Source organism: Girardinichthys multiradiatus, chromosome 3 (assembly GCF_021462225.1).
Source record: "Girardinichthys multiradiatus isolate DD_20200921_A chromosome 3, DD_fGirMul_XY1, whole genome shotgun sequence".
Lineage (NCBI taxonomy): Eukaryota > Metazoa > Chordata > Actinopteri > Cyprinodontiformes > Goodeidae > Girardinichthys > Girardinichthys multiradiatus.
Genome location: NC_061796.1, coordinates 43,829,014 through 43,856,983, shown reverse-complemented (window position 1 = coordinate 43,856,983; position 27,970 = coordinate 43,829,014). Strand labels below are relative to the sequence as shown.

The 27,970-nt window shown below is 40.8% G+C and overlaps 1 protein-coding gene across 17 annotated transcripts in view; it reads left to right on the top strand.

The window, feature by feature from the left end:
* mef2d (myocyte enhancer factor 2d) overlaps nucleotides 1–27,970 on the top strand; it is a 139,515-nt gene that overhangs the window by 36,012 nt on the left and 75,533 nt on the right. For 14 of the 17 annotated variants that reach the window (XM_047360458.1, XM_047360459.1, XM_047360454.1 and 11 more), the window contains exon 2: nucleotides 20,237–20,625. In XM_047360458.1, the coding sequence (XP_047216414.1) occupies nucleotides 20,572–20,625 (54 nt within the window). In that variant the 5' untranslated portion in view covers nucleotides 20,237–20,571. Of the gene's footprint in view, nucleotides 1–8,159; nucleotides 8,398–8,624; nucleotides 8,790–9,703; nucleotides 9,794–20,236; nucleotides 20,626–27,970 lie in introns of those variants that run through there. The other 3 variants (XM_047360445.1, XM_047360444.1, XM_047360443.1) reach the window with 3 other exon arrangements.

Genomic DNA, 27,970 nt, shown 5'->3' with positions numbered 1-27,970 from the left:
AAACCTTATTATACACTGTGGAGCCATGGATGACGTGGCTAAGAAAAACCAGAAGGATTGAAGGAGGATTTCACTCGTCTTCTGAATATTGTTGGAAGTCTCAAAATCAAGGTGTTTCTCAGCGGATCCTTTGCACTGATTTTCTGTGAAGATGAGATTTTTTCCAGACTTCTGATGATTAATAAGTGGTTGAAAAAAACATGTGCCACCATACCTGTGAACTTCATCGACAACTTTAATATTTTTTGGGAAAAAAGACAACTCTTCAAGCAAGATGGTTTCTGTTTAAACAAGCCAGGAGCCAGACGTCTCACATCTAATCTCTTCTATTCAGTAAATAATCTGCCAGCAGCTTCAACCTTCAGCAGAGAACATGGAGTATCAACAACAATGATAATGCTGCCTCCAACAGCTCCAGCAGGAACAATCAGCCAGTTGGCAGAGAAAGAGAGGTCATCACAAAAGGTCTCCCTGTCGAAATCCACAGGAGAAGTGGACCCCCCCATTATACCCCCATTCCCCCAAACCCAGACCCAGACCGACACCCCCGGTAAACCCCCCTCACCCCAGACCCCGACCCAGACCGCACAGAACTCTCCCATCTCCCCACTGAGCCCGCTTTTTGCTTTACTGGATTCTGATAACATGAAAGGAGCTCTTAAAATCGGGACCCAAATGGCTCTGACATCTTCTCCATTCAACACCCCCGTGGCCGAGGCCCTGCTACTGGACCAACATCTTCCAAATGCCGCAGACCTCCACCACTTCCTAATCTATCTCCTCCTAATCAGGACCTTCAAATCACTTCTCTGTGATACAGTCTGGGCCTCAGTGGTAACTATCAGAAATGAGCATGTCCAGGAAAAACTTGGGCCCCTAATAGGAGATAGTTGTAAAATCTCTGTGCTTACGTGACAGAAAGAGCAAAGTCAAAAGGATAAGAGACAGTAATAAACAATCAACAAAAGCCATAAACTGTCAGGTACAACCAGACACAGAGTTAATATCAGCAACTAAGTCATATAAACTGGCTTTACTGAACATTAGATCTCTGTCAGGAAAATCATTTTTAATCAATGACTTCATTACTGACCACAATCTTGATGTTATGTTTTTAACAGAAACATGGTTGCATGAATTTAATGAAGCTCCCATTCTGATAGAGGCGACGCCTCCGAACTACAAATTTATTTGTGAGAGCAGACAGCAAAGAAAAGGTGGAGGGGTGGCCACTTTGTTTAAAGATTTATTAGAGTGTAAAAAAGTATTTCTGTGCAAATTTAACTCTTTTGAATATTTGGCTCTCCAGGTAAAGAGCCCGGTCCGAACCATGTTCTTGAATATTTACAGGCCTCCTAAGTCCAAAACAAACTTTATCAGTGATTTTAATGAGCTTTTATCTGTGATATGTGTTGATTATGACTGTTTAATTATTGTGGGAGACGTCAACATTCACATGGACAATCCTGAAGACAGAAGTGCAATAGATCTATGTGACACTCTTAGAAATTTTGGTTTGACTCAACATGTTAAACAGCAAACGCACAAACAGAGACATATTTTGGACTTAATCATCACTAAGGGTCTAAACATTTCCAAGGTGTCTGTAACTGATGTTGCCCTATCTGACCACTTTTCTGTTATTTTTGAAAGCATCATCTGCAATGACTCAGTTTGCCAAAGAGACATGATAAGAAAACGCATCTTTAAGGACGGTGCTGCTAAAACCTTTAACCAGATTTACTCTTCTATCTCCACTTTGCCCTGTAACACTGTAGATGAGCTGGTAGAAAACTTTCATTCTAAAATCTCAGACATCATTGATTCAATTTTCCACTTAAAGTGAAAGTTGTTTCTGGGAAGAAAATGTCTCCATGGAGAAGTGCTCCACCAGTCAGAAGTGAAAAAAAGGAGTGTCGAAAAGCTGAACGCAGGTGGCTAAAGACTGGACTCCAGGTTCACTATATTATCTATAAAGAGAGACTATACAGATATAACCTACAACTGAAAAATGCAAGGGAATCTTTCTTTTCTGAGATCATCAGCAAAAACATTAACAATGCTCGTGCATTATTTGCCACGGTTGACAGATTAACAAAACCTCCTGTAACTGTAGCATCTGAACTCCACTCTACCAGGGCCTGCAATGAATTTGCTAACTTCTTTACTGAAAAAACCCAAAAGATCAGAGGGGCAGTCAGCACATCCACATCAACTCCAGTACCAATGTTGTCTCCAACTAGAATTGATTTTGACAAACTTTTCCCATTTCACCAAATAAACTACAAAATCTTAGAAGAAATCGTACAGCAACTAAGCTCTTCTTCCTGTCGTCTCGATGTTTTACCCACAGCTTTCCTTAAGAAAGCTTTGCCTGCCACGTCTGATTTAACTCAAATAATAAACACGTCCCTTTTGTCAGGTGTTTTCCCCCAGGCCCTAAAAACAGCAATTATCAAACCTCTATTGAAAAAGAGCAACTTGGACAAGCTGCTACTACAGAACTACAGGCCTATATCAAACATCCCCATCATCAGTAAGATTATTGAAAAAGCTGTTTCAGCAGTTAAACAACTTCCTAACAACGACCAACCGCTTCGATGTCTTCCAGTCAGACTTCCTGCTCACCACAGTACAGAGACTGCTCTTGTCAAGGTGTTCAATGACATCCGTATAAATGCAGACTGTGGAAGAACCACAGTGCTGGTATTATTGGACCTTAGTGCAGCATTCGACACTGTTGATCACTCCATTTTATTAGAGCGCCTGGAAAACTGGGTCGGCCTTTCTGGTACAGCACTCAACTGGTTTAAATCCTACTTGAAGGACAGGGACTTTTTTGTGTCAGTAGGTAACTTTACACCAGAGAGCACAAAAATCACATGTGGTGTTCCCCAGGGGTCCATCTTAGGGCCCCTCCTATTCAATATCTACATGCTCCCCCTAACTCAGATTTTAATAAACAACAACGTAAGTTATCATAACTATGCAGACGACACACAGCTATACGTTACGATGTCACCAGGTGACTATGAACCCATTCAAGCGCTGGGTAAATGCTTAGAAGAAATCAATGCATGGATGGGCCTAAATTTTCTTCAGCTGAATCAAAACAAAACTGAAGTAATAATCTTTGGACCAAAGGAAGAGCGTTTAAAAGTTAGCACACAGCTTCAGTTAATACAGCTAGAAACCACCAGTCAGGCTCGAAACCTGGGTGTAGTGATGGACTCAGACCTGAACCTTCAGAGGCACATAAAGGTAGTAACTAGGTCGGCCTTCTATCACCTAAAGAACATCTCCAGGATTAAAGGACTAATGTCTCAGCAGGACCTTGAAAAACTAATTCATGTATTCGTGTTTAGTAGAATTGATTACTGCAACAGTGTCTTCACAGGTCTGCCTAAAAAGTCGATCTGACAGCTGCAGTTGATCCAGAATGCTGCTGCCCGCGTCCTCACTAGAACTAAGAAAGTGGAGCACATCACCCTGGTTCTAAAGTCCCTACACTGGTTCCCTGTAGCTCAGAGAATAGAGTTTAAAATACTTCTGTTAGTCTATAAATCACTGAATGACTTAGCACCAAAATACATTACAGACTTGTTGTCAGTGGATCAACCACCCAGACCTCTCAGGTCATCTCGCTCAAATCTACTCTGCATACCCAGAACCAGAACTAAACATGGAGAAGCACCTTTTAGTTCTTATGCTCCATTAATCTGGAATAAACTGCCAGACAACTGTAAAAGCGCCAACACCCTAAGTTGCTTTAAATCAAGAATAAAAACTTATTTGTTTAGAGTGGCCTTTGACTGGGCCATCTAGGCACGATTAGTTGCGTTTTCAGTCCAATTTTCCTTTAATTTTCTTATCCATCATTCTATTCTCTTTATTTTATTTTACTTTTTTAAATTACCTCTGTTGTTTGATTTTATCATTTGAATTGTTTTTCTGTGTCCGTATCTGTGTTTATTTGTTTTGTGATTGTATTGTAATTGTATGTACAGCGCTTTGAGTGTCTCATTGCTGAAAAGCGCTGTATAAATAAACTTACCTTACCTTACCTTACCTTACCTTACCTTACCTTACCTTACCTTACCTTACCTTACCTTACCTTACCTTACCTTACCTTACCTTACCTTACCTTACCTTACCTTACCTTACCTTACCTTACCTGTCCTGTCCTGTCCTGTCCTGTCCTGTCCTGTCCTGTCCTGTCCTGTCCTGTCCTGTCCTGTCCTGTCCTGTCCTGTCCTGTCCTGTCAAGAATAAGCAGCTTTTCTCAAATCACAACTACAATATACAGCCACCAAGAGCAGCAAACTGAGGCCACAATGGGAAATTTAGAAAAACATATCCCAGTCACATGACTCTTGGTTTCAGCTGCACTCACTCGTGGTTAAAATTTGGTAAGCAACATGAAACCATAGATCAATCCTGCCCTGTTGTAGTGGTTCAGATTGTTGTTAGTGATGTAATGGTGCGGGGTACATTTTCTTGGCACAATTTGGGTCCATAAGTTCCAACTGAGCATCATTTAAACGACACAACCTACGTGAGAGTTGTTGCTGTCCATGTCCATCCCTTTATCCTTTATCCTCCTTTCAACAGGATAATGCAACATATCAAAAAGCTCTAATCATACCAGACTGTTTTCTTAAACATTAAGATGAGTTCACTGTACTCCAGTGGCCTTCACAGTCACCAGATCTCATTCTAAGAGAGCACAGTTTGGAATGGGATGAATGGGAGATTCACATCATGGATGTGCAGTTGACAAATCAATGGTGCGGGGTTGTTGGGGAGGTTAGAATAAACTACTGAGCGTTAGAGTTTGGCCATTTTAGAATGGGCTATGTGTAGGGGTACTAAGTAAAATAATAAACTGATAAAGTTTGTCCATCTAGAGCCCACTGGTGGCCATTGTTATACTAAAAACCACAAGGATTGGGGGTACCTCTCTCTGTCAGACTGATTATAACCATTGGAAAAGAGAAGGGGTCGCACAGGTAGCAGAAATGGAGGGCGTGTTTGCACCTCAACCATAACTGAGCTGGTTTAGGCTAAACCTGACTCCATCCAACAGAGAGGGAGGAAGGCAGAGATAAAAATAATTGGAGAGCGTTGTTTCCTGTTGCATTGTGTGAAAGGTGGCTAACTTTAAAATGGGATTAGTCATTTCAATCGAATCATACAGTTTCAAGTCAGGTACATACATTCCAGTTTATCCCAACTATCGAACAGTGCAGTCAGATTCAGTTATTTATTGGAAATCAAAAACAGTTTTTGACCATGGGCATCATGCTAAGTTGGTCAGAGCAAGAAAAGAAGAAGAGTAAATAGTGATGTGGTAAAAACAAAAGTTAATATTGTGTTCAGACGTTTCAGAAACAGAAGAATTGATTTAATTCAGAAAATAGTTTACAGAAAATTATTTGCTATGGCTGACTCACAGTGGTATTATTAGACTATAATGGGAACATTCTGTGAGTTCAGTTCAAAACCATGTTTGTTGTATCAGCCTCATCTCAAAACTGTGACTGCAGCAAACAAAAGGATAGTGTCTTCACTAATGGGCCCCCAATTCGTGATGATGAATGGAAACTCAAAGTGTGACACAAACAGCAGACTGGAACCAACTGTAGTCTTCTCAAGTTTGTTCCTTTCATGCCACAGATATTTTAGAGGTATTGACCTTGTAAAAGCAGCCAGTGGCATAGACCCTCTATTATGTTTTCTTTATGGCGTTTAGTGACGTTAAACATTTTACCTTGGGTTCCTTAAATCAGTAAAGCGTACTCCCTTTCCAAGTCTGTGACTCAAATTTATTAGAAGAATTAAGAACTTCATCATCTTTCTGTAAGAAATCATTAAAAAATAGTTTATTGTCTGAGAACCATTCTGTTTGTCACAGTGCTCTTCTATTAGATGGTTAATAAAAATGGACTGCCAAATGTGTTTATTAACTAAAACACTGAGTAAATCAAAGAAATGTTTTTAAAGCAACTGTAGGGTAACTAAGCACCCTTTCGTGTTGAATTTGTTAAGCTTTGTTGTTTTGAGATTTGTCAAGAAGGTGACTAAAACGTGGAGAATTCCTCAATAATGTAGGTCACACACAAGAGAGATGCTCTCTGTGGTACCACATCAGAGAAAAGCTTTGTCATTTTTTGAATTTACCCCATCCTCTTGAGGGAACCAGATTTGCATAATCAGAGTATTCACTGTCAGACTCTCAAAAGCATATCATGTTTATTCTCTAAGCTATTAGTCATTATGCATAAAGACAAAGTACCAAATAAGCTTGACTCTAACAAGCTCTCTTGAGTTAGTCTTTGTCATGGCTCATCACTTAAGTGGCACACCTTCTATGTGAAACTGTGCACCATTATAATCTCATTGCCTTTTTCCACAACTGTTGTTGAGGATTTACAGTGACACAGATGGATGTTTATCACTGCTAGAGCTGAAGCTTATGTGCTCTTGTGTTCCCTTTCAACATAAATACACTTGCCTGTGGGCAAAGGAGCAGCTTCTCCTTACTGTTCTGTAAAAGAAGACAGAAAATATGTTTTTGCCTCCCCCACCTCTCCTCTGAGCCGGATCCCCACCACACGTAGCCAGCAACACACAGTCTTGGCGAATGCTTTTGTTTCTGTCAGGATGAGCGGAGGTAGCCTCATTGACCCCCATTTTAGGCCCTGGGCCAAGACTGTATGTTGAACACAGTGGGCCCCTGGCAGTCGTGCACTCTGATGACAAATGTGGATGGCAAGCAGGGGGGAAAACCTTGAGAACGGGCAGAGAGATAAGGCCATTTGAGCACTGTTTGTTATGGGAGCAATCTTGTTTTGAAAGATTTGACATTGTGATTGTTGAGTTTTGAAGAATTGTATATTTTTCTCGTTCATGGGCTTATTTCAGACAGCTCTTTTTTCATCTTTCTATTCTCCATATAAGTTTCTGCTTCCAGATGATTTTTACCTCTGGAATTTTCATCCCCTGCATCAGGCTTGGCAATTTCATGCCTGCATCCCTAAGTTCATTAGCTGTGTAGAGTGGAAACTCTGAGGCACAACTGTTTAGCAGACTCCTGGCCTTCCATTTCCCACACCCTTCAGGCCCCCTTAGAGACTTCAAGGTCAGGAAAGGGCTTGGACTGAGATTCATTGCTTGGGAAGTTCTGTCTCTGTCGTGAGTGGCTACAGAGAGCCAGTCTCTCCTTTTACAGTCCTGTTTGTGGTCATCAGCCAGTATTGAATTGAGTTCTGATCCATCAAGAGGCGTCTTAATTTCTTGATTTCTGCAGCTTTGGACTGTTCATCAGATGACAAATGCCTCCTGTGGATTGAGTAAGTGGAGTTGTTTTGAAATTCGGATGTTGAAAATTTGGACTGACCACACAAGACCTTACCATCATGTTGAACTCTCCGACAGCTGAGCATGCAAGCCTGTGTGTGTGTGTGTGTGTGTGTAAATTTTAGGGGGTCAGGTTGAAGCAAAGTGGGGGCTGGCCTTTAAAAGTCCAATGGAACAAAAGTTATGTAGGCAGCTGCTATCCTGCTGCCAGCAGCTCATGATCCAAATGGAAGATGTCTCACACATGCGCGTAAGAGATGAAGATCTGAGACACTGAGCTGGGCTGCTGTAGTTGCTCCCGTCACTCTCAGGCCACACACATGCTCATGTATACACAGAAAGTTCCTGTACCTGTCCTGCCAACTTCCCAAAATCCAAAGAAACAAAAAAAAAAGCTTACATTTTACTGCTTGAGAAGCTAAATCTGCCTTTAAAACACCTAAACCAGTTACCTTTTAATATATCTGCTGATTTAAGCTTTCTGAAATAAAATATGGCTTATGATTTTAATGTCTTAATGATATTTAATAACATTTTACCAGTTGTTTTATGCCGGACTACCAAATGAACAGCTATAAGGAAATTGCCGTTATAACCCAGTTTGCCTTTATGGACACTGATAAATTGGTGGCAGTTGCTAAAGGCATATTAGGGCAGAGGGTGACCTGGGAGGGGTTTATGGGTGAGGCGGGAGGAGATTAATGTACTGTGTGACTGTGATGGGTGGTGGCTAACAAGAAGCAGGAATGGCAGAGGAGTGGGCTTTGATGGTGGCGTGGGGTGTCCGGTGAGAGGAGTAATTTGGGGCGTCCAGAGGCATTTCACCAGCAGTTGTCACCTCAGCAGTTGGTGGAAGAGTAGCACATGTGCTGCTCTGAGTTGGTCTGTGTTGTATTTATTTTTTTCTTTTTGGGACGGTGTCTCTCTGTGATCTTTGATTTTGAATATTTTATATTTGGATCATTAAAAAAACGTCCTCTATCCCAGAACCAGACAACCTGTTTTTGTGTTTTGTCCCAGCTGATTCATTTTTTGACGGTAAGTCAGACTCTCAGCATGTGGGTTTTAACTAATGCAGTTGTTCTGAACTGAGCTGAACCCTGAATCACTTAAATTCATGTAAACAAAACTGTTCGTTAAAAAAACGTTCACAGTCTGTGGCATGTTTTGGCAGAGCTTACACACTTTCTGCTATTTTCAGTTGTTTTGAAATTCTTAGGAGAGACTCTTAGAACGAAGTCAAGCTTTTTGTCTTTGCTTATCAGTCCCTGAGGCCATCAGTGGTGTGGTGGGCTGCTGGCGCCCTTGAGGACTTTACGAGGCAGATTGTAGGAAGTGCGAGGTGACTAGCCGTGTGGCCTGTTGAACATCGTCAGTCGCCGAGCTGACACCAACCCTGGTCTCAAATCCACAAAGAGAGGATCAGAAAAGTGTGCTCTTATTGTGATTTATTGACAAATGCTTTGAGTTGTCATATTGCTCATAATGTCTCACCTGTTCCTTTTTTTCTTGACCAATGATGTTATGTACCAGTAATGTCTTTGGCACTTGTTTAACTCAAATTGTCTTCTGAAAGCATTCTCATATAAGACAGTTGGAATAAAATCACGTTGATGTTTACTGTGGTTGTAGGCAAATGCCTCCTTAATAATAAAAGCTGTTTGTATCTCTACACTTTCAAAGAAATATATCTACAGAACTCAGTCCATTGTTGGTAACAAATGATTAAACTGTACAGGGCTGTGAAACAATTTACCCCCCCCCCCCCCCCCCCCCCCAACCAACCAATTTCATTAAATGTTTCACATCATCAAATAAATTCTAATATAAGACAAAGATAACCTGAAACCTGAATAAATACAGAAAGCAGTTTTCAAATGAAGAGTTCATTTATTAAAAGCAATAAGCTAATCAAACCAGCCTGGCCCTATGCAAAGAAGTAGTTACATCCTTAACCTAACAGGTTGTTCCACCCTTGGTGGCAACAACTGCCAACAAAGCATTTATGATAATTTGCAATGAGGAATTTTGACCCACTTCCTCAACACCATCTCAATTTGATTTTAGGGCACTCCAGAACATTAATTTGGATTTTTCTTTTAGCCATTCAGATGTGGACTTGTTGGTGTGATCCAATCATTGTGGCGCCACATAGTGCAAGTGAGCTTGAGTTTAAGATCTCAAACTCATGAGTGAACAGTCTTCTTTAGGATTTTTAGCTAGAAAGAAAATTTAATGGTTACAGAATATTTTCATTTTTTACTGAAATGCTGTTAGTTTTCCACATGGTGTAACAGGGTGCACACCTTCTAACAAGTTCTACTTTTTTCTTGTCCTTTTTCAGACTTCTGGGAACATTCTTCCATGGAGGCCATTTTTGCCCAGTCTCTCATTCTTATTGTTGAATAATGAACACTGACCTTAACTGAGGCAGGTGAGGCTTGCAGTTTATTAGATGTTCTAGATTTATTGTGACCTTAAGGATGAGTCGCCGATACGGTCTTGGAGTAACCAAATTCTTGTTAATGCTGGGAAGGTTCAACACTGTTCCATGTTTTCTCTTTTTGGGGATAATGGCTCTCACTGTGGTTCCAAGGAATCTAAAATAGTTAGAAATTTCTGAGCGTTTCCAGACTGATCGATGGCAGAGACTTTGTTTCTCGTCTGATCTTGAATATTTTTGCATCTGGCCACGGTGTGCTGCTTTTGGAGGTTTTTTGCCCTACATGATGTTGTCAGACAGGCTTTCTTTAAGTGACATCTTGACTTTATTGGCTTGGGAGTAATCAAGGTTAGAAGGGGCTGGTGAAGATAAACTCAGCTTTTTAAAAAATGCAATTAATCTTAGTTAATAAATGATTTAACATGTAGGGAAACTTTTTCAAATAGGTTGGTTTTTTTCGCTCAATAAATGAAATCTTCCTGTCCTAATTTATTTCTCGTACTCGTCGTCTTCCGCTTATACTGGACCGGGTCGCGGGGGTAGCAGACTCAGCAGAGACACCCAGATGTCCCTCTCCCCAGACACCTCCTCCAGCTCCTCCGGGGGGAGCCCAAGGCGTTCTCAGGCCAGCCGAGAGACATAGTCCCTCCAACGTATCCTGGGTCGTCCCCTGGGCCTCCCCCAGATGGGACGTGCCTGGAACACCTCCCGAGGAAGGCGTCCAGGAGGCATCCGGTATAGATGCCCGAGCCACCTCAACTCTGGCTCCTCTCAATGTGGAGGAGCAGCGGCTCTACACCGAGCTCCTCCCGGATGGCCGAGCTCCTCACCCTGTCTCTAAAGGAGTGCCCGGCCACCCTACGGAGGAAGCTCATTTCAGCCGCTTGTATCCGGGATCTCGTTCTTTCGGTCATGACCCAAAGTTCATGGCCATAAGTGAGGGTAGTAACGTAGACTGACCGGTAAATCGAGAGCTTCGCTTTTCGGCCCAGCTCTCTCTTCACCACAACGGACCGGCACAGCGCCCCCATTACTGCGGCAGCCGCACTGATAAATATCATACAAAAATAAATTAAATAAAGGCCTAATTTATTTACTTTATTTACTTTGTTTTTGTCTGATATTGAAATTTGTTAGAAAATCTGAAACATTTAATTGTAATAAAGAAACCAAAACACAGCAATGTGTTCTTAATTTATGTTTAAAATATACATTTTTAATTTTGCTGACATGATGTAAAATAATAGCTTTTCTTTTCTACCATATTTTCTTGAGTCTCCTTATTTCCTTTGGGTTTTTTAAGTCACTCTGTGTGGACAGACTTGTGAGTTTCCAAGCAGCATCTAGACAGTTGTTTTGAAGCGTGTCTTGACAACAAAGCCACCCTGATTGGTTTTCCTGTGACCAGAGTAAAGGATTCCTCTTTGCAAAAAGATGTCATGCCTTTAAACACATATGATTAAGATCATTTTTGTTTCCCTCTAGAAGGAAAATACAAAAAGAAAATGTTAGTTTTGTGTGTATGCACCAGAGTATGGCCGGTGTTCTTTACTACAGAGTGCCGCCAACATACTTGGTGAGCCTGCATTTCACAACTATTGACGGATAAAGTTCAGGAAACATTTGTTGCAGAAAAGATACATATTCAGGTATTGCTGTTGTGCCCAAAACTTTAGCATTCCCACACCCACTCACCTGCATACATAAAAATAAACCTGATAGTACTCCAGATAAAAGCTATTTTTTAGGTGTCATAAGGTCGTCCTGATCTTGAATGTCTGGCTTTTGTAGGAGGCGTCCAACATGAGAGCATGTTTAGCCAGTAATGGCATACTTTTGTGTGGGTGTTCCTCCCTTTTGCCTTAACTGTCACTACTGATGTCATTGGTGTTTTTGTATCGAGGACATTTCTGTCTGTGATGAGACGTAAGTGTAAAGGAAAAGCTGCGGTTGAAGAAACCTGTGAGGCTGTTTGTCTTTCAGAGACAGATCACAGGGAGCAATAATGACCCAAATATTTAGTTTTAAATATAATTTTATTTCTGTCAGACACAGTTTTTATTTCATAATTCCAAGTAAATTCAAAAGACTGTCTAACTGTGATTGATTTATTATGTATTTGTTAGGATCAGGGATGTGGTGAATAACCCAGTAATACTGATTCTCAGACACACGCACATGATGCGTGTACATCCAGAGCATCTGGTATTAGGTGTTGATGCATCCGTTGGTAAATGTTTGTGTTGGTAAAATCTGAGCTGTTTATATCTAAGATGGAAGTTAAAATAATTACTTATTTATTGCTTTACTCTAAAACACTAGAGCAGCTTAGGGTCACAGACAACTGTAGGCATAAGGTGTGATTTCTATTGCTTGTTCGCTTATAAAAGTAATGGATATACACATCACTAGTTGTTCCATACCTCCGACCTTATCTGGAAATCACACCTTGGACCTATCTAGATGCCCCTGGTCTATCAGAACATGAAGCTAGGTCCAAACTAACTCCTAAGTACTTTTTAAAAAATTAACCCCGGTCCCTGGGCTGCACATCTCTGCATGATTCTGTTCGGCACTGAGGAGTAAAACTGAGCAACCTATGAATTTACCTTATGCAAAGAATTATAGACATGTACTGTTTATTTTCCACCATCAGTACTTGAAAATCTTTGGCTTTAAATCAGGTCATGTTAAACAATATATCTGCAGACTTTACTTTACTTTTGTTGTCCTTTGTAACCCTTCCATTGTTTCACCTGCTCATCCAATCAGCTCAGGTGTGTCAAGGAGAGGTGTGAATTAGAGTGTTTTTTTGTGTTCACCTTCACCTGCGTCAACGATGCGGTTTGACCTGTCAGGTGACATCACAGCCAAAGAAGTGACAAAGTCGCCAAGTCAACAACCACAAGTAACCACAGAGGAAGTACGACCTGGCCTGTGAACCAAACCCTCTCTTCTGCATATTTTTCAGCCTGTGGACAAAAGACATCTTTGTGTGCACTCATATGCATGAGTGTGTTATAGGTATTACCATTACCAGGTGTTTTCGTTGCATCCTTTCCAGAGGCAATAAAGTCAAACAGCAGATCAGTGACCATAAGAATACTCTGTGTTTAGTGTATGGGGGTATGTTTTCTTGCATTTTTCTGTATATATTTGTGTCTGTGTACGTGCTGGGACAGACTGAAGTATTGATACGGGCCCAGCAGTGCGGGTGTAATTCACCATCCGAGAGGCACAGATCTCCTTACCGCCCCTCCCATTTTATCTCATCCCTTCCCCCAAACCACCATCACCACCACCTCTGAAGTGCTGCCCTTGCAGTGCGTCAGCCCACCTCTCCAAAGTCCTATCCATGATTGGTTAGAAGGAAGAGAGGGAAAGAGAGATCATATTCCACTGCCAGGGTTGGCAGCATAGATGCATGAGCACAATCACAGTCCTTAGCCAGGCCTCAGATGTCAGTCCAACAGCTTCTCTCCCTCCATGGTTTTTCCACAATGCCTTGCCTTCGCTCCACCTGCTGGAGCTCCCACCGTCGATTCAACCATAGGGTTTTGCTGTTATTGCAAACATGCCTACTTGGTGACCTAAAGCTCGATCGTGGTGTGAACTGTGTCCAACGATCGTCCGGGAACATGAGGCAACAGGCTGTAAATATCACACAGCTGGTGCTGGCAGAACATCCTCAAGGTTGGGCCACAAACTAAGCCTCAGTGGGTCAAGTGAGGGTTTTCAGCATGCCTGTTACATATACCCCTAGACTTTAAGCTCACCCTCATCAACTGTGAGAACGAGAATATGTTAATCATTACTCTGATGGTCTTTACCAGCTTTTCTGTTAAATATAGCCAGCAGAATGGGGGAACCTCAGACCCCTGCTCATTTCAGTGCTTATGGAGTTGTTGGGAGTGTCTGAATGCACTGTTTGACTTTTTGTTTTGTCCATCATGTCAAAGCTGTTTGATTGAAATCTAAGTGATGAATTATTATTGGCAAAATATTGATCTGCCCAACCTCAGTCTGAGACAGAGATCAGTCATTTTCACTGTCTTTTGCAGAGGTCATGGCCTCAGCTGCTTCATTGAGGCAATCAGCCCTCTTCCTGAACATGAAACCTCAAACTATTGTTACAGATTGCTTCTGTATTATTTTTCCAGCAAGGCCTGCAATTTGATATGAGCATTTTTATTTTTCACTGTTAGCGTACATGATTTTTTTCATATCTAAGTCTGTGTGATGCAGTCGTCATTAAGTAATTGGACACTTAGTCTCAGTTTGGTCTTAAATATTATGCAAAGTGGATCACTGAACATTTAGATTGATCTTGTTTCTCTTAAGGAAATAGTTTTCTTTAAGAAAATAGAGTAACTTAAGTTTTACAAGTTGATTGAAATTATTGTTTCATTAATGTGTTGATTGGGAACCTTTCTTCACTTTGTGGTTCAACTGAAGGCATCCAATGATTCCTGAAATCCATGTCCACATGAATAAACAGTTTCCAGGAATGCATGAAGCAACTTTCAAAAGGATGGAGTCTTCCCCTAATTGCAGATATATGGTGGCCCTTTCTCCATTTGGTTTCTATGTAAAGTGTCTAAATATGAGGCTTTAAGACCCAAAATGATTTGATTTTGCATCAATAATTTTAAGTGATGCAAAAATTGGGTGACCAGTTTACCCTTGATTTGCTCTGACTGGTCATTGGTGGCTCTAACTGGTTATCTGTAGCTCTGACTGGTCATCGGTGACTCTGACTGGTTATCTGTGGCTCTGACTGGACATTAGTGGCTCTGACTGGTTATCTGTGGCTCTGACTGGTCATCATGGCTCTGACTGGTCATTGGTCGCTCTGACTGGTTATGTGTGGCTCCGACTGGTTATCTGTGGCTCTGACTGGTCATCATGACTCTAAATGGTTATCTGTGGCTCCGACTGGACATCGGTGGTTCTGACTGGTCATTGGTGGCTCTGACTGGTCATCGGTGGCGCTGACTGGTCATCAGACTAAATTCATGAAAGCTGAATATCCTACTCATTTCAATACATAAACAAATCAAAAGATAACATTTTCTGTAATTTATTTTGTTTTGAGTCTAATAAAAATAGATGGATGTTTGGGCATATGCTCTGATGCAAAAATTATTTTATAATCCCATATTTAAATTATTCTAAACTAAAATTAGGAACCGAGGCGATGTTATGTTGCTGTGGGAAAGTAAACCGGGTTTTACCATCATTTTAAAGCAAAGCCTGTTCCTCCTCTGACCTCGCTGTTACTTTAGGTAAGACATAACTAACTTTGAGTCATCTTCCCTCAGTAACAGCGTCCCTACTGAATAGTGTTATTGTTAGCCTGACCTGGTTTAGTTCACCATTGATGAAAAGATTGCATATTTGGGTTTCCAATCAACCCGTGGCTGTTCAAGCCAAATGAAGCTGAAAACTGTCACCAGTCGTTTTCTCATTAAGTCGCCAATAATGTTTATTCATATTATGCAAATGAGTCAGTTTATGTAAAAAAACTTTAAAAAGAAATATGTGACTGCAAAGTTCCGACCTCAGAGAAAACCACAAATTTGAACTTGCTGGACAGAGCCTGATTTTTGCTTATCCTTTTAAAAAAGAATATGTTTGCTTTTACATTTAGTGTGTGACCTTTTGATTGATTGATGGATTGATTGTCCAATTTTTTAAACTTTATTTCTCAATGCAGTTGGCAGATGCAGACATGAACACATCAGGAACACATTTCAGATAGCTCCTCTGACACTAACAGTTATTTCCATTATCTGTAAAGAACCCAGTTTATCAGTGTTGTTGTAAATAGAGTTTGGGTACCATACTGTGTGCACTAAAGGTGGAGCCAGCTGTGGTTTGCCTGGGCAGATGTTAGTTATCACTGCTGAGCTTAAAGAAAAACTGAGATTTCCTTTCTTACTGTTCCCTGTTGTGGCAGAGCTGTCTTTACTAGCACCTTGCTTCCCCTCAAATACCAGCCCCCTGATATCTCTGTGTTCCTGGCTGCTCCAGTAACACTTAACGCAGTCTGGGCAACTGAGGATGGACATCCAGGAAGCCACACATGCACCTAAACCTACGTATTAGAGGACAGATAGCAGGGTCAGGCTTAACCACATTACTGAGCGATCTGTTTTTTGTTTTTTTTTACCAGAGTGTTATTAATGAAAAAAGTGATAACACTCATTTGTAAATGCAAAGATCAGGCCTTTACTGGCCGGTAGGAATTCCTGGCTTTCTCAGTGCAGACCATTTCTAAATTTAGCTCCCAAGGACGTTGGCACACACAAACTACTTCAGGTAAAATTTGTTTTAATTCAGCAATTGAATTTTGCAAGAATTAAGCATAAAAATTGTGGTGTCGGCTGGTGTCCAAATTTATTGATTTTTATTAACTTACATCAAAGTACATTAAAGCACAGACTATTTGTTGATGCATTTGTGGCCAGAATGAAGTGGGTATTTCTAGTTGTTGATGCTTTTATTGAATAACAATCACCAGTCAGGGCCAAAGGTGGAAAATTGTCCAATTTTGGTCACTGTCTTATAGATTGGTACATCACTGCTGAGAAAGATTTCAAATGATGACGAGAAATTAACAAGATAATAGTAAAAAGATAATCTTTTATTTTTTCTAAAAATCACATTTTAAAACATTTCTTCATGATGAAAGCACTTCAGAGAGTGCAAACTGTTTTGGTAGAGTTTCTTTGAGATGCTTTTGCTGGCCTAATGTATTTCTTACATCTTAAAAAACAAAGTAATTATGCATGAAAGTATTTCCAGTGGCAGACTAATAAAATCAATGTCTTTATAGCTTAAAATCTAACTCTTCTCCAGTTATTCCTCGTTATTTTCTTCAATATTGTACCATTTCACGCCCTTCAGGGGTTACGTACAGAGCTTCATCATCAGCTGATTACATCAGATCTCGCCCTTCTGTGCAGGCCAACAGAATGCTGTACTGACGCAGAGCCTGTCTAGCCCAAACACCCTGTTCTCCCCTGCTGTATTTAGTGGTTTGTTTTTTTTGTCTGTCATGACTCAATCACAGCTCTGTGCTCCTTCCTTGCAGCTCCTGACACATTCAGCCCACAGCAGAAACATCTGAGGCGATGTATCGGTAATAATCGAGGGCAGCTTCAGCCTGGGGGACTGCCAGGCAGGTTGTCAGAGGGAAGGTCACTAGTTCACAAACTGTGACTGGTTGGGAAAAATCTGGCTGACATGCCCTTTGGCAAGTCACTTAACCCCTGATCGCCACAACACATCTTCCTTATCAGTGGCTAAACTGAGAAGCTTTCAGATGGAGATCTGCATAGTATGAAACATGAAATCCTTTTTCTTTCTCCTCTATAAATGTTGCCCGTAGAAGTTAAGCTTTAAAAATGGAGCCTATACTAGTGATGAATGTATGATGTTAAATATGATAACTATGATATTATGACTGCTATTTATGATAACTGTATGCTATCGAAAAGTTGCAAAAACCTTTAGACCTATTAGAACAATAGTACTTCTTGTCTGACATCATTTCAGAAGATCAGGTGTGACACTTTAATTAGTTACGAAGGCAGGCAGGCAGAAAGGATGGAAGGAAGGAAGGATGCATATGTGCGGTATATTTCAAATTAAATGGCCGAATTTCAAGTTCGAAAAAAAATGTAAGATTCCCACTAAAGCCAGAATTCCAAGAGAAAAAGATGGACAAACCCAAAATGGCTGCTGTGAGGTTAAAGCATGGTAGTTTGTATATTGTAGAACTTTAACACATGCATCCATGTACAACCTCTATCCTTCAGTTTTTGAATGCATAAAATGCAAAGACATTCATTGCTATTAGCTTGTAATGCTAATATTATTTGTGCAACTAGAACACGCGTAGGTTGGGCATGGCGCAGCAGTAGAGCCATGCCCAACCTATGGGACTTATATTTGGAGGCCTCAGTGCTCGCAGCTGTTGGGACCTGAACTCGGAGGACTGTGCTGCATGTCTTCTCCCTCTCTCCACCCTGCTTCGTGTTTGCCTTCTCTAGAAAAATAACAAACATTAAGGCCATTAGTGCTACAAAAAAATCTTGAAAAAGAGCATGCATAGGTTGTGTTTGAGATTATTGCCACATGAAATGTTCAATTTTAGAGGTAAATGGAAGACAGCAAATTGTTCCGGATACTTCTCAGTTCTCTGCTGTTTCCTTTTGGTTGGGTTCTTGAAATGTTCTCCACTTTTCAGTTGAGAGCAAAGAACAGTTAGCTTGAACTACTCATTCTTTTGGCTGCTTAGCCACATTATCTTTACAGAATAGCTAATCTACTTTATATTTACCTTGTGAACAGCTGATACCAAAATGTCTTCTAAAACCTAAGTACCTCCAATGCTACTTGGACCACAGTTTGAGAACCAAGACCTTAACGCATTTAGGTGTTCCCTGGGTTCTAACCTAGGTCCATGGTAGGCTCCTAATTATCAACATTTATCTTTTGACTGTCCAGAGCCTTTCTGGTGCTCCTGCAACGAGGCAGCAGACACACTCCAGGCTCTCTGCTTCCCATGTGAGAGCAAAGACTCTGCCTTACATCAGACATGGAAGCGAAAAGCAGCAGCAGCGTGAAGGGTAAAAGGTCGAAACTTGACCACCCCAGGCAGATAAAGCAGCCTTTTCATGTGTGATCGGCCCACCGCCTGAAGACAAATCCCTCAGTTTGCTGCCTTTGAACTTCATGGCAAATGGAGCAAGTCCCTCACCCGTGCGGCTGCTAACAAGCACTGCAAGAGACAGTGAACTCACCTTGTTATTATTTTGCTTGAATATGTCAGCCATTTTTACCCTCTTTCATTTGAAGCTGAATGAAATGAAATGAATGACCTAAGGTGTTAGAAATGTGTGTTCTTTCTGGAGGGACACTAATGAGATAATTCAGATAGAATTCATTAACCTTAGTTGAACTCCTCTGGCAAGCCTGAGCCAGTCAAAAGGCACAAGATGAACAGAAGCATTGGAGGTAAAATGTTTTTCTCCTGCAGCTCACTGTAGATGTTCTTTGTAAGAATCAGGCTCAGGCTGCTCCAGTTCTCTTTCAAAGTTTTTCTTATAAAGCAATTATGACACTCACAACACCTTCCTATTGCCTCCTTCCAGTCTTTACCATCAGTGCATAAACATCTTATCTAAGCCAAGCCAATTGCTTTCTCTCTAAATGAGCATGCAGCGCAGCACCCTCAGCTGCACAAAAGGAACTTCAGTCTCATGACAGACAGTTTCGTGTTCTTTGTTTTAGGAGAATGGATGTAAATAGAGGGCGTTCTCCTGCTGCAGCTCCCCAAGGTAGAGGCAGTGCAAACAACGCTGAGGAGCTGCTGTTGTGTCTGTGCTCGCTGCTTTCCAGAGGCTTCAGCTGTACCATGCTGCTGCTTGGCTACGCGTGTGTCTGTGTGTGTGTGTGTGCGCAGTCTGTATGCATATATAGATTGCTATATTTAAATCTAAACTACAAATAGTAGTAACAGGGCCTAAAACAGTACATGCCTCTGTTCACTCTGTTGTCGATCTCCGCTGTCTTATTCATTCAAGATTTCTCATAAACATTTTTGGCTTTTTTGCTGTTTTGCTTTTGAAAATTAGAATTTATAATGTTCTCTGTTTTTGATCCAGCACCATGGTGCATCTCAGAACACAGTTGTTTCATGGTTATTTAGACAGTTGGATGGATTAAACAATTTTCTTTGCTGGTTTTCATGTTGGAATTAGGTCAGTTAATAAGGCATTGGGCTGTTTCATTGGTGAGCTTATTTATGAATCGTTGATGGCATGGCTGGAATTGTGCCCACTCATCTGTCTTTGCTGACTTATCATTTCTCTGTCCTGAGATTCTGAAAAATCAACCTGATGTATCTGAGAGGGGCATAACTTCCACCCATGCAAGATTTGCTGCCATCCTGGTGCAGAATATGTTAAACACAGTTTCCTATAGAGAAATTATAAGCATTGTGAAAACAGGAAATGTGCAGCTTCCACAGACTCTGTTGTTGTGTCTCTTATCGGGGAATCACATTTGGCGTGTCAGGCGTCCCAGGCTGCGCAGCCGGTAGCCGTGGGCGACCAGCAGATCAGTGATGTGGCGGTGATGCCTCTAATGAAGCTGACACAGCACAGCCACAGACCCCCGAGGGCCTCGTGCTCTACATGAAGCACCATAACACACCCATCCCAATCTACCCTCCAATTCAACCAAATCTTCCTCTGATCTGATGTTGTCTCAAATGTGTTGTTGCGTCATTTATTATATGTTGCATTTAGGCAAAGTGAGTGCTCATAGTGGCCGAACTGGGTCACAGTATACAAGCACAGTCTCTTTCTGCCCTTTTGAGTCTCCCTCTCTCCATCTGATAAATGTCTTTACGTTGTTTTCCAGGAGCTGCCCAGCTGAGGTGAAGGGGAGGGCAGAAGATCCCAGTGGAGTGTTCATGACCTCCCGCAGAAACGGGACCATGATCTGATCTGAGGACGGTGCTGGACGCATAGAACCCCATTTTCCTCTCCTCCTTGTCCCTTTTTTTTTAATGTTTTTCTTTTTTCAGTCTGAACTAAAAGCCTTTCTGTTCAGGTGCTTTAGACACAGTCAGGGTTCACAAAGAGGTCAAAGTGAAAACAAGTAAACATCCAAAAAGGAGGAAATACATCTACAGCCATCTGTGACCTCACACATATTCATATCTTCCCTGCTCCTCCCACTGCAACACCAGAACCATGGGGAGGAAAAAGATCCAGATTCAAAGGATCACAGACGAGCGCAACAGACAGGTCAGTGCTGGTGAAATGAGCCAGTCTTAAAAGGAATATGCACCAAATTCCAACCAAACTGGCTGCTACTTAATATCACAAGCTGATGCTGTCAGGAAGGGGGTGTAATGTAATTTATCTTTCAGTCTTGTAATCCTGCACTCCTCCAGTATGTGTGCTGGAGAAACTGTTAACACCAGAATGATCCTTATGGGTGTTTATAACAGAAAAATAATCAAGCTCTGTCGGAGACAAGGCATCTCCCAGATGGATGCATGTACTGTTTACTTCTGCAAAATACACACAACTGATAGTTACTGTCTTTCTTTAAGAAAATGTGCTTAATGTAATTGCAGTTATTTTTTATTTTCCTTTTACACTATTTATAATTTTAAAAAGTTTAAAACCATTCCTAAATTAAGACATAAGCTGCATTTTTAAATTATTCACACCTTTTACATTTATCTCTTTTTGTTATACAAACAAAACAACTGTAAGTTATTGGGATTTTATATGTATGAACAACACAAAGTAGTGCACAATTGTAAAGTGAAAGGACATTTTATTTAACCTCATTTATTATGATGCCCCTAAATAAAGTACACGGAAACCAACGGCTTCCAGAAGTCACCTCATTAGTAGAGAGCCAATTGATGTACAATTTAATTTCAATTTAATCTGTTGAGACGAGAACTGTTATTTGTGGCAAGAAGAAAAACATTTAGTAAAGAAAGGCATAAAAAGTTTAATTTAAAGTTTGCTACAAGGCATGTAGGGGACACAGTAAATATGTGGCTTAAATGCTAAATGTGGGGAAAACTAACACTATACATCCCAATAAACATTATATCCCCACAGTGAAATGTACGGCGGTGGCAACATTATGCTGCAAGGATGCTTTTCTTCAGCAGTGATAAGAAAGCTGATCAGAAGATTGATGAAGCCATATACAGATCAATACAGGTATAGCAGGATAATGATCCTAAAAGGACTGCCAGATTTACAATGGAAAGGTTTAGATCAGATTGATAGAATGGCCCAGTGAAAATATGGTCATAAATCCAATTTAGAATACGTGGAAAGATTTGATCTGATTTACTTGCCATTCAGTCTGACTTAGGTGAGCTATTTTGCAAAGACAAATTTAATCTGGTAGAGACGTACCCCAGAAACCTCTGAAAGGTGCTTCTATAAAAATTGACTAAGTGGGACTGACTAGAAATAATACAGCAACATTTACAAGTTTAATAAAAAATTAAAAAAAGTTTAAAACCTGCTATCATTTTCCTTATGTCACAATTATGCACTACTCTTATGTTTTTGTATCACATGAAATCCTAGTAAAATACACTGAATTTCATGGTCATAATGAGACAGAATGTGGAAAACTTCAAGGGACAGTGCAGCTGGAGAGCTGGACACCCTAATGTTTAGCCCCCTCTATAGACTGAATATCTGATTTAAGTTGAAACTCTTCTTGGGTCACTACAAAGCACTAACATTACTTCCATTCAGGAGAAATATGTTGTTAAAATTGAAAGATTAAATCTAAATCTGCTGGGTAAATGCATAATCTGGGGCTTAACTGTAAGTACATTCTTGAGGCAATGAGTGTAAAACAACCTTGGTGGAGTAACAAATTTTAGAAAATTAGGATATTTAATTGATAGACAAAAAACAGAAAATGATGTTTTCCCATTCTTGTATTTCCTTTATCCATACTTATCCTGGAAAAAATGGTCTAGTTACTTTCCATATTTTGTAAGACAACTTAGGAACCCTACCCAGCACGTGACATAAAAACACTAAACGTCCACAAAGTAGATGTTGTAATCCAGAAGCCGGTGACTGGAAATTGTTTTCTGTTCACATTGATTGGCTGCATCCAGTAACCAGCGGATCACTTTCAGATAAATCTAACACAGAGCAGATCACATTACCTCCTTTGAACCTCAGCTTTTTAGACTAGACTGTAACATCACAGCCAGTGAACTGGTCTGCCACTGAACTCTGAGCACAGTACAGTGAAATGACATTGTTTTGCACAATGGCTCATATGACTCTGCAGAAATGTCTTGTAGAACTTCTAAAATACACCTTTGTCAACAGTTGCATAGGACACCCCAAACCTCTTCACCCCCTCTTGTACCCTCAAAAAAAACAAAAAAAAACCAGAAACAAAATCATCAAAAAGCATAAAATTGCCCCAGTGCCTCGTTACATCAGTGGCATTGTCAGAGAAGACGAAAGGGTAAATGATCCATCCAAAATGAGTCAACTGGTAAATGGGCTTCGCTCCATTGAGCAGATTGAGTAATGGATTTGACGTGCCCACCTTCAAAACCAGAGAGAGAGGGGAAGAGAATGAATAACAAATGGAAAGAGAAGATGGAGACAGAGAGGGTGTTTAAAGAACATTTAGACGGAAAGTCAATGCAAGGTTTGGGAAATCATGGCTACTTGGTAATATTTCTACACAGAAATGATAAGAGCTCCTGCAGGGTCTTGTTTATCATCCGCACACAATTTCCTATGAAGGAGTGGGTGTTGGGGCTTTGTTTCTACTTTAGGCAGGGACCGGCTAATGAAGTTTGCATTTGTGTCACATAGTGATGGTTTTTCAGTAATTTCGTGCCTTCTCTGGCAATAAACAGCACAAAATGAGCCTGAACTGAGCCAAAACCAGACTTCCATTTCACAGCTTTTTTCTGTTTATCTGATGCTTTTCACCCGCAGTGACCTAAACAGTAGAAGGAGATTTTGTTTCTGTCGTTGACATTTAGTTTGTGAAGTAAAACATAGTGTAAAGCTGCTAAAGAAAAGGGTATTTTTATCCCCCGTCTCTGTGTTGCTTCATCTAAAGAACAGTGCAGCTTCTGAAAGGAAATCAAATGAATTTTTTGGAGAACATGCAGCCCGTCACCCTCCTACATGTTGATTCGGAGATGCTGCCATAAGCTCCACAAAATAAACAGCATTCAGAGTGTGGGCCCCAGCTGGAAACATGACAGCATCTCAAATACCACGTTTCTTATTATGACAAAGACATAAGAGAGAACAGAACTGGTGACGTTCAAATCCCCTGATGGATTTTCTTATACATTTACTTTTCACATTATTTTTCACATTTATCTACTTTCTGATGAAAAGATTTTATTTCAATTATGACACAAAAGTACAAATAATAAAATCTGGAATCGGCAACCATATTTTTTTGTTGAGCTGATAAAGGATGCCAAGATGTATGTTAAATCTCTGTTCGAAATGTGAAAATTAACATGAAAAAAGATGATGATCTTTTGGATAAATTGGGACAGATATACAGAGTAAATTAGAATGTGTCTTAATTCCAGAAAAATGTGATCGATTAGCTCTGGCAGCAACCTAATAACGTGTGGTTGTATACACAAATATAGTGAGATCGTTTCAGTAACAACCAAAGCAATCTCCCTAGAACAGAACCAATTAGGATGGGGTTGCAAACCTGCAGACCTTATGGTAATCATGTGTAGGTAATTCAAGGATAAGAGATGCTTATTTGTTGTAATATGACAACTATAATAGGCTGTATGTCCAAAGGTTACCATGTATTCTACTTATTAAGTTGGTTGAAAATGTTGCAGACTGCAATGTGTGCTTGTTCTGAATAAGATGACACAATAAGATAAGTTTATGTAATCATCTAACCTTTCTAGCTGCTAAACAAGACTGTGAATTTTAATTTAGGAGCTTAAGTGCCTGAAAAAACTACTCCAACATGTGTCCTGCATCAGGCAAATGTGTTCTTACTCCTTATGAGTGGAAGGAGTAAGAAACTGGAATTTGGCAGCTGGAATTTCAGTAAAGGTGGGTCTACAAAGTATTGATTCAAGAGGGTCGAATACAAACACACTTCGTGGTTTTCAGCTTTTTGTTTCAAATGACTTAGAAACTCCTTTTCTTCCTTTCACTTCCGCTTATGCATATTTATGTTGTCTATCAAATAAAATTAAAGTTTTTTCAATATACAATACAGACCAAAAGTTTGGACACACCTTCTCATTCAAAGAGTTGTCTTTATTTTCATGACTATGAATATTGTAGCTTAAAACTGAAGGCATCAAAACTATGAATTAACACATGTGGAATTATATACTGAACAAAAAAGTGTGAAACAACTGAAAATATGTCTTATATTCTAGGTTCTTCAAAGTAGCCACCTTTTGATTTGATAACTGCTATGCACACTCTTGGCATTCTGTTGATGAGCTTCAAGAGGTAGTGACCTGAAATGGTTTTCACTTCACAGGTGTGCCCTCTCAGGTTTAATAAGTGAGATTTCAAGCCTTATAAATGGGGTTGGGACCATCAGTTGTGTTGTGCAGGAGGTGGATACAGTACACAGCTGATAGTCCTACTGAATAGACTGTTAGAATTTGTATTATGGTAAGAAGAAAGCAGCTAAGTAAAGAAAACTGAGTGGCCGTCCTTACTTTAAGAAATGGTCAGTCAGTCCGAACAATTGGGAAAACTTTGAAAGTGTCCCCAAGTGCAGTTGCAAAAACCATCAAGCGCTACAAAGAAACTGGCTCACATGAGGACCGCCCCAGGAGAGGAAGACCAAGAGTCACCTCTGCTGCGGACGATAAGTTCATCCAAGTCACCAGCCTCAGAAATCGCAGGTTAACAGCAGCTCAGATTAGAGAACAGGTCAATGCCACACAGAGTTCTAGCAGCAGACACATCTCTAGAACAACTTTTAAGAGGAGACTGTGTGAATCAGGCCTTCATGGTAAAATAGCTGCTAGGAAACCACTCCTGAGGACAGGCAACAAGCAGAAGAGACTTGTTTAGGCTAAAGAACACAAGGAATGGACATTAGACCAGTGGAAATCTGTGCTTTGGTCTGATGAGTCCAAGTTAGAGATCTTTGGTTCCAACCACCGTGTCTTTGTGCGACGCAGAAGAGGTGAACGGATGGACTCTACATGCCTGGTTCCCACCGTGAAGCATGGAGGAGGAGGTGTGATGGTGTGGGGTGCTTTGCTGGTGACAATGTTGGGGATTTATTCAAAATTGAAGGCATACTGAACCAGCATGGCTACCACAGCATCTTGCAGCGGCATGCTATTCTATCCGGTTTGGGTTTAGTTGGACCATCATTTATTTTTCAACAGGACAATGACCCCAAACACACCTCCAGGTTGTGTAAGGGCTATTTGACCAAGAAGGAGAGTGATGGGATGCTGCGCCAGATGACCTGGCCTCCACAGTCACTGGACCTGAACCCAATCGAGATGGTTTGGGTGAGCTGGACCGCAGAGTGAAGGCAAAAGGGCCAACAAGTGCTAAGCATCTCTGGGAACTCCTTCAAGACTTGGAAAACCATTTCAGGTGACTACCTCTTGAAGCTCATCAACAGAATGCCAAGAGTGTGCGGAGCAGTAATCAAAGGAAAAGATGGTTTCTTTGAAGAACCTAGAATATAAGACATATTTTCAGTTGTTTCACACTTTTTTGTTCAGTATATAATTCCACATGTGTTAATTCATAGTTTTGATGTCTTCAGTGTGAAGCTACAATATTCATAGTTATGAAAATAAAGACAACTCTTTGAATGAGAAGGTGTGTCCAAACTTTTGGTCTGTACTGTAGATAAATCAAAAGTTCAAAGCATATGAATACTACAAGCTACTGTGCATTCAGGATGTAATTTAAAGACAATCTTAAATGATAATCTAAAATAACTTAAAGTGATTTATTAGGACTTTAATCGAGTTACTGGGAAAAGGTCGATAACTGATTTGACTAACAAACCCGGCTTTGGTCAAACTCATCACCTTATTTAAACTGTTCAGACCAGATCATCTCAACTGCGAGCAAGCAAACAATAAAGGGGTTTTGGCTGCAGGAAGGAGCAAGAAGAGGCTGCGGTTGTCAGAGGTGGTTTCCTGATCCATCTGCCACACAGCCACAAACCTCGCCAAGACACACAAGCGCCAACATATGCACACTCTCAAATCAAACCTCTCACTCCCTTTCTCTATTTTCTTTTCTCACTATTGATGTCTTATTCTTTAGTTGCTATTGGTTACCTTGCTAGCCTGCTCTTAATGTCAATTACCTCCAGCTGTGGTGAACATCAGGCCCAAAGTCTCTACTCTTCCTCCCACTTTCTTCTATGAGAAGAAGCAAACAGAGAAACAGGGCCTTTTCTGGGATGTTATGACTAATTTTGTTTGTTTTCCATGCTGGTGGGTGACCTTATAATTTGTTAGGGGAGCAGTTGTTGTTTGTGGCGAATTGTCTCTTCATCACCAGCCATTCTTGTCATCCTGCAGAGCCGTAATTTCCTCCGTTTCCAGTATCGCCACATAATTTATCTGCTCCCTCTGTGTGAGAAAGAGAGAGAAAGGAAGAGGAACGGGTGGGGGGGCATATGTAGATGGGTAGAAAGATAAAGATGACACAGTAGGGGGCGAGGGAGGTAAGATGATGGTAGCAATGTGTGATGAGGTGGGAAATGAGTGGGGCAGAAGGGAGGAGGGAGTCGGTTGCCCGTGGATACGACCCCGATATAATTTGATTTGTGGCAGCAGGAAGCAATGAGTGAGCTAACACGAAAAGGGGTGGGGGGGGAGGGGGGGGGGGGGTGGCAGAGGATGTGGAAAATACTGACAGAGGAGAGGAAGAGAAAACGAGGGCGAGGAAATAAGGGGAGCAAAAGAGACAAGCAGCTTCAACGTGTTAGGTGCTGAGGCAGAAAGGAGCACGAGACTGGAGGGATGGACTGATCACAGGGGGAGGGAGATGGAGAGATTGAAGGTCTCACATGGCTTCTTCACTTGTTCTCATCCTCAATGTCTTTATCGTATCTTATTTACACTTCTCTTTTCTTCTCTGTCTTTTCATGTTCAATCATTTCAGTTAGAGTTTCAGCAGAGAACTATTCATCCAGGAGAGCAACATGCACCCCAGTCAGCGCAGGCAACCTGATGTCACCATTACTGCTTTCATGTGTTGGAAGTGTCATAACTGTGGTGCTATAGACGAAAGGACCTCAGCTGGTGTTGGAGTGTATCAGTGAAGCTCAGCAACGGCAAACATCATAATGATAATTATTTTACAGCTGTTTAATTCAGTGTTACAGCTGTTACAGAAACACACAGAGAAACATCATGTGTTATGCTTGCTGTTCACTTGTTTATCAGTAAGTAATTATTATGTAACTATGAACCAAGCATTTACTAATACTTTAGGTTCTTAACCCAGAATATTCAATTCCCAAAGTATTTCTTACAGATTAAGCCCCAAATGGTTCACCTGTTTATCGGTAAGTAACGGCCATTTAACCATGAAGTAAGTTATAAGTGACCTTATAATGATA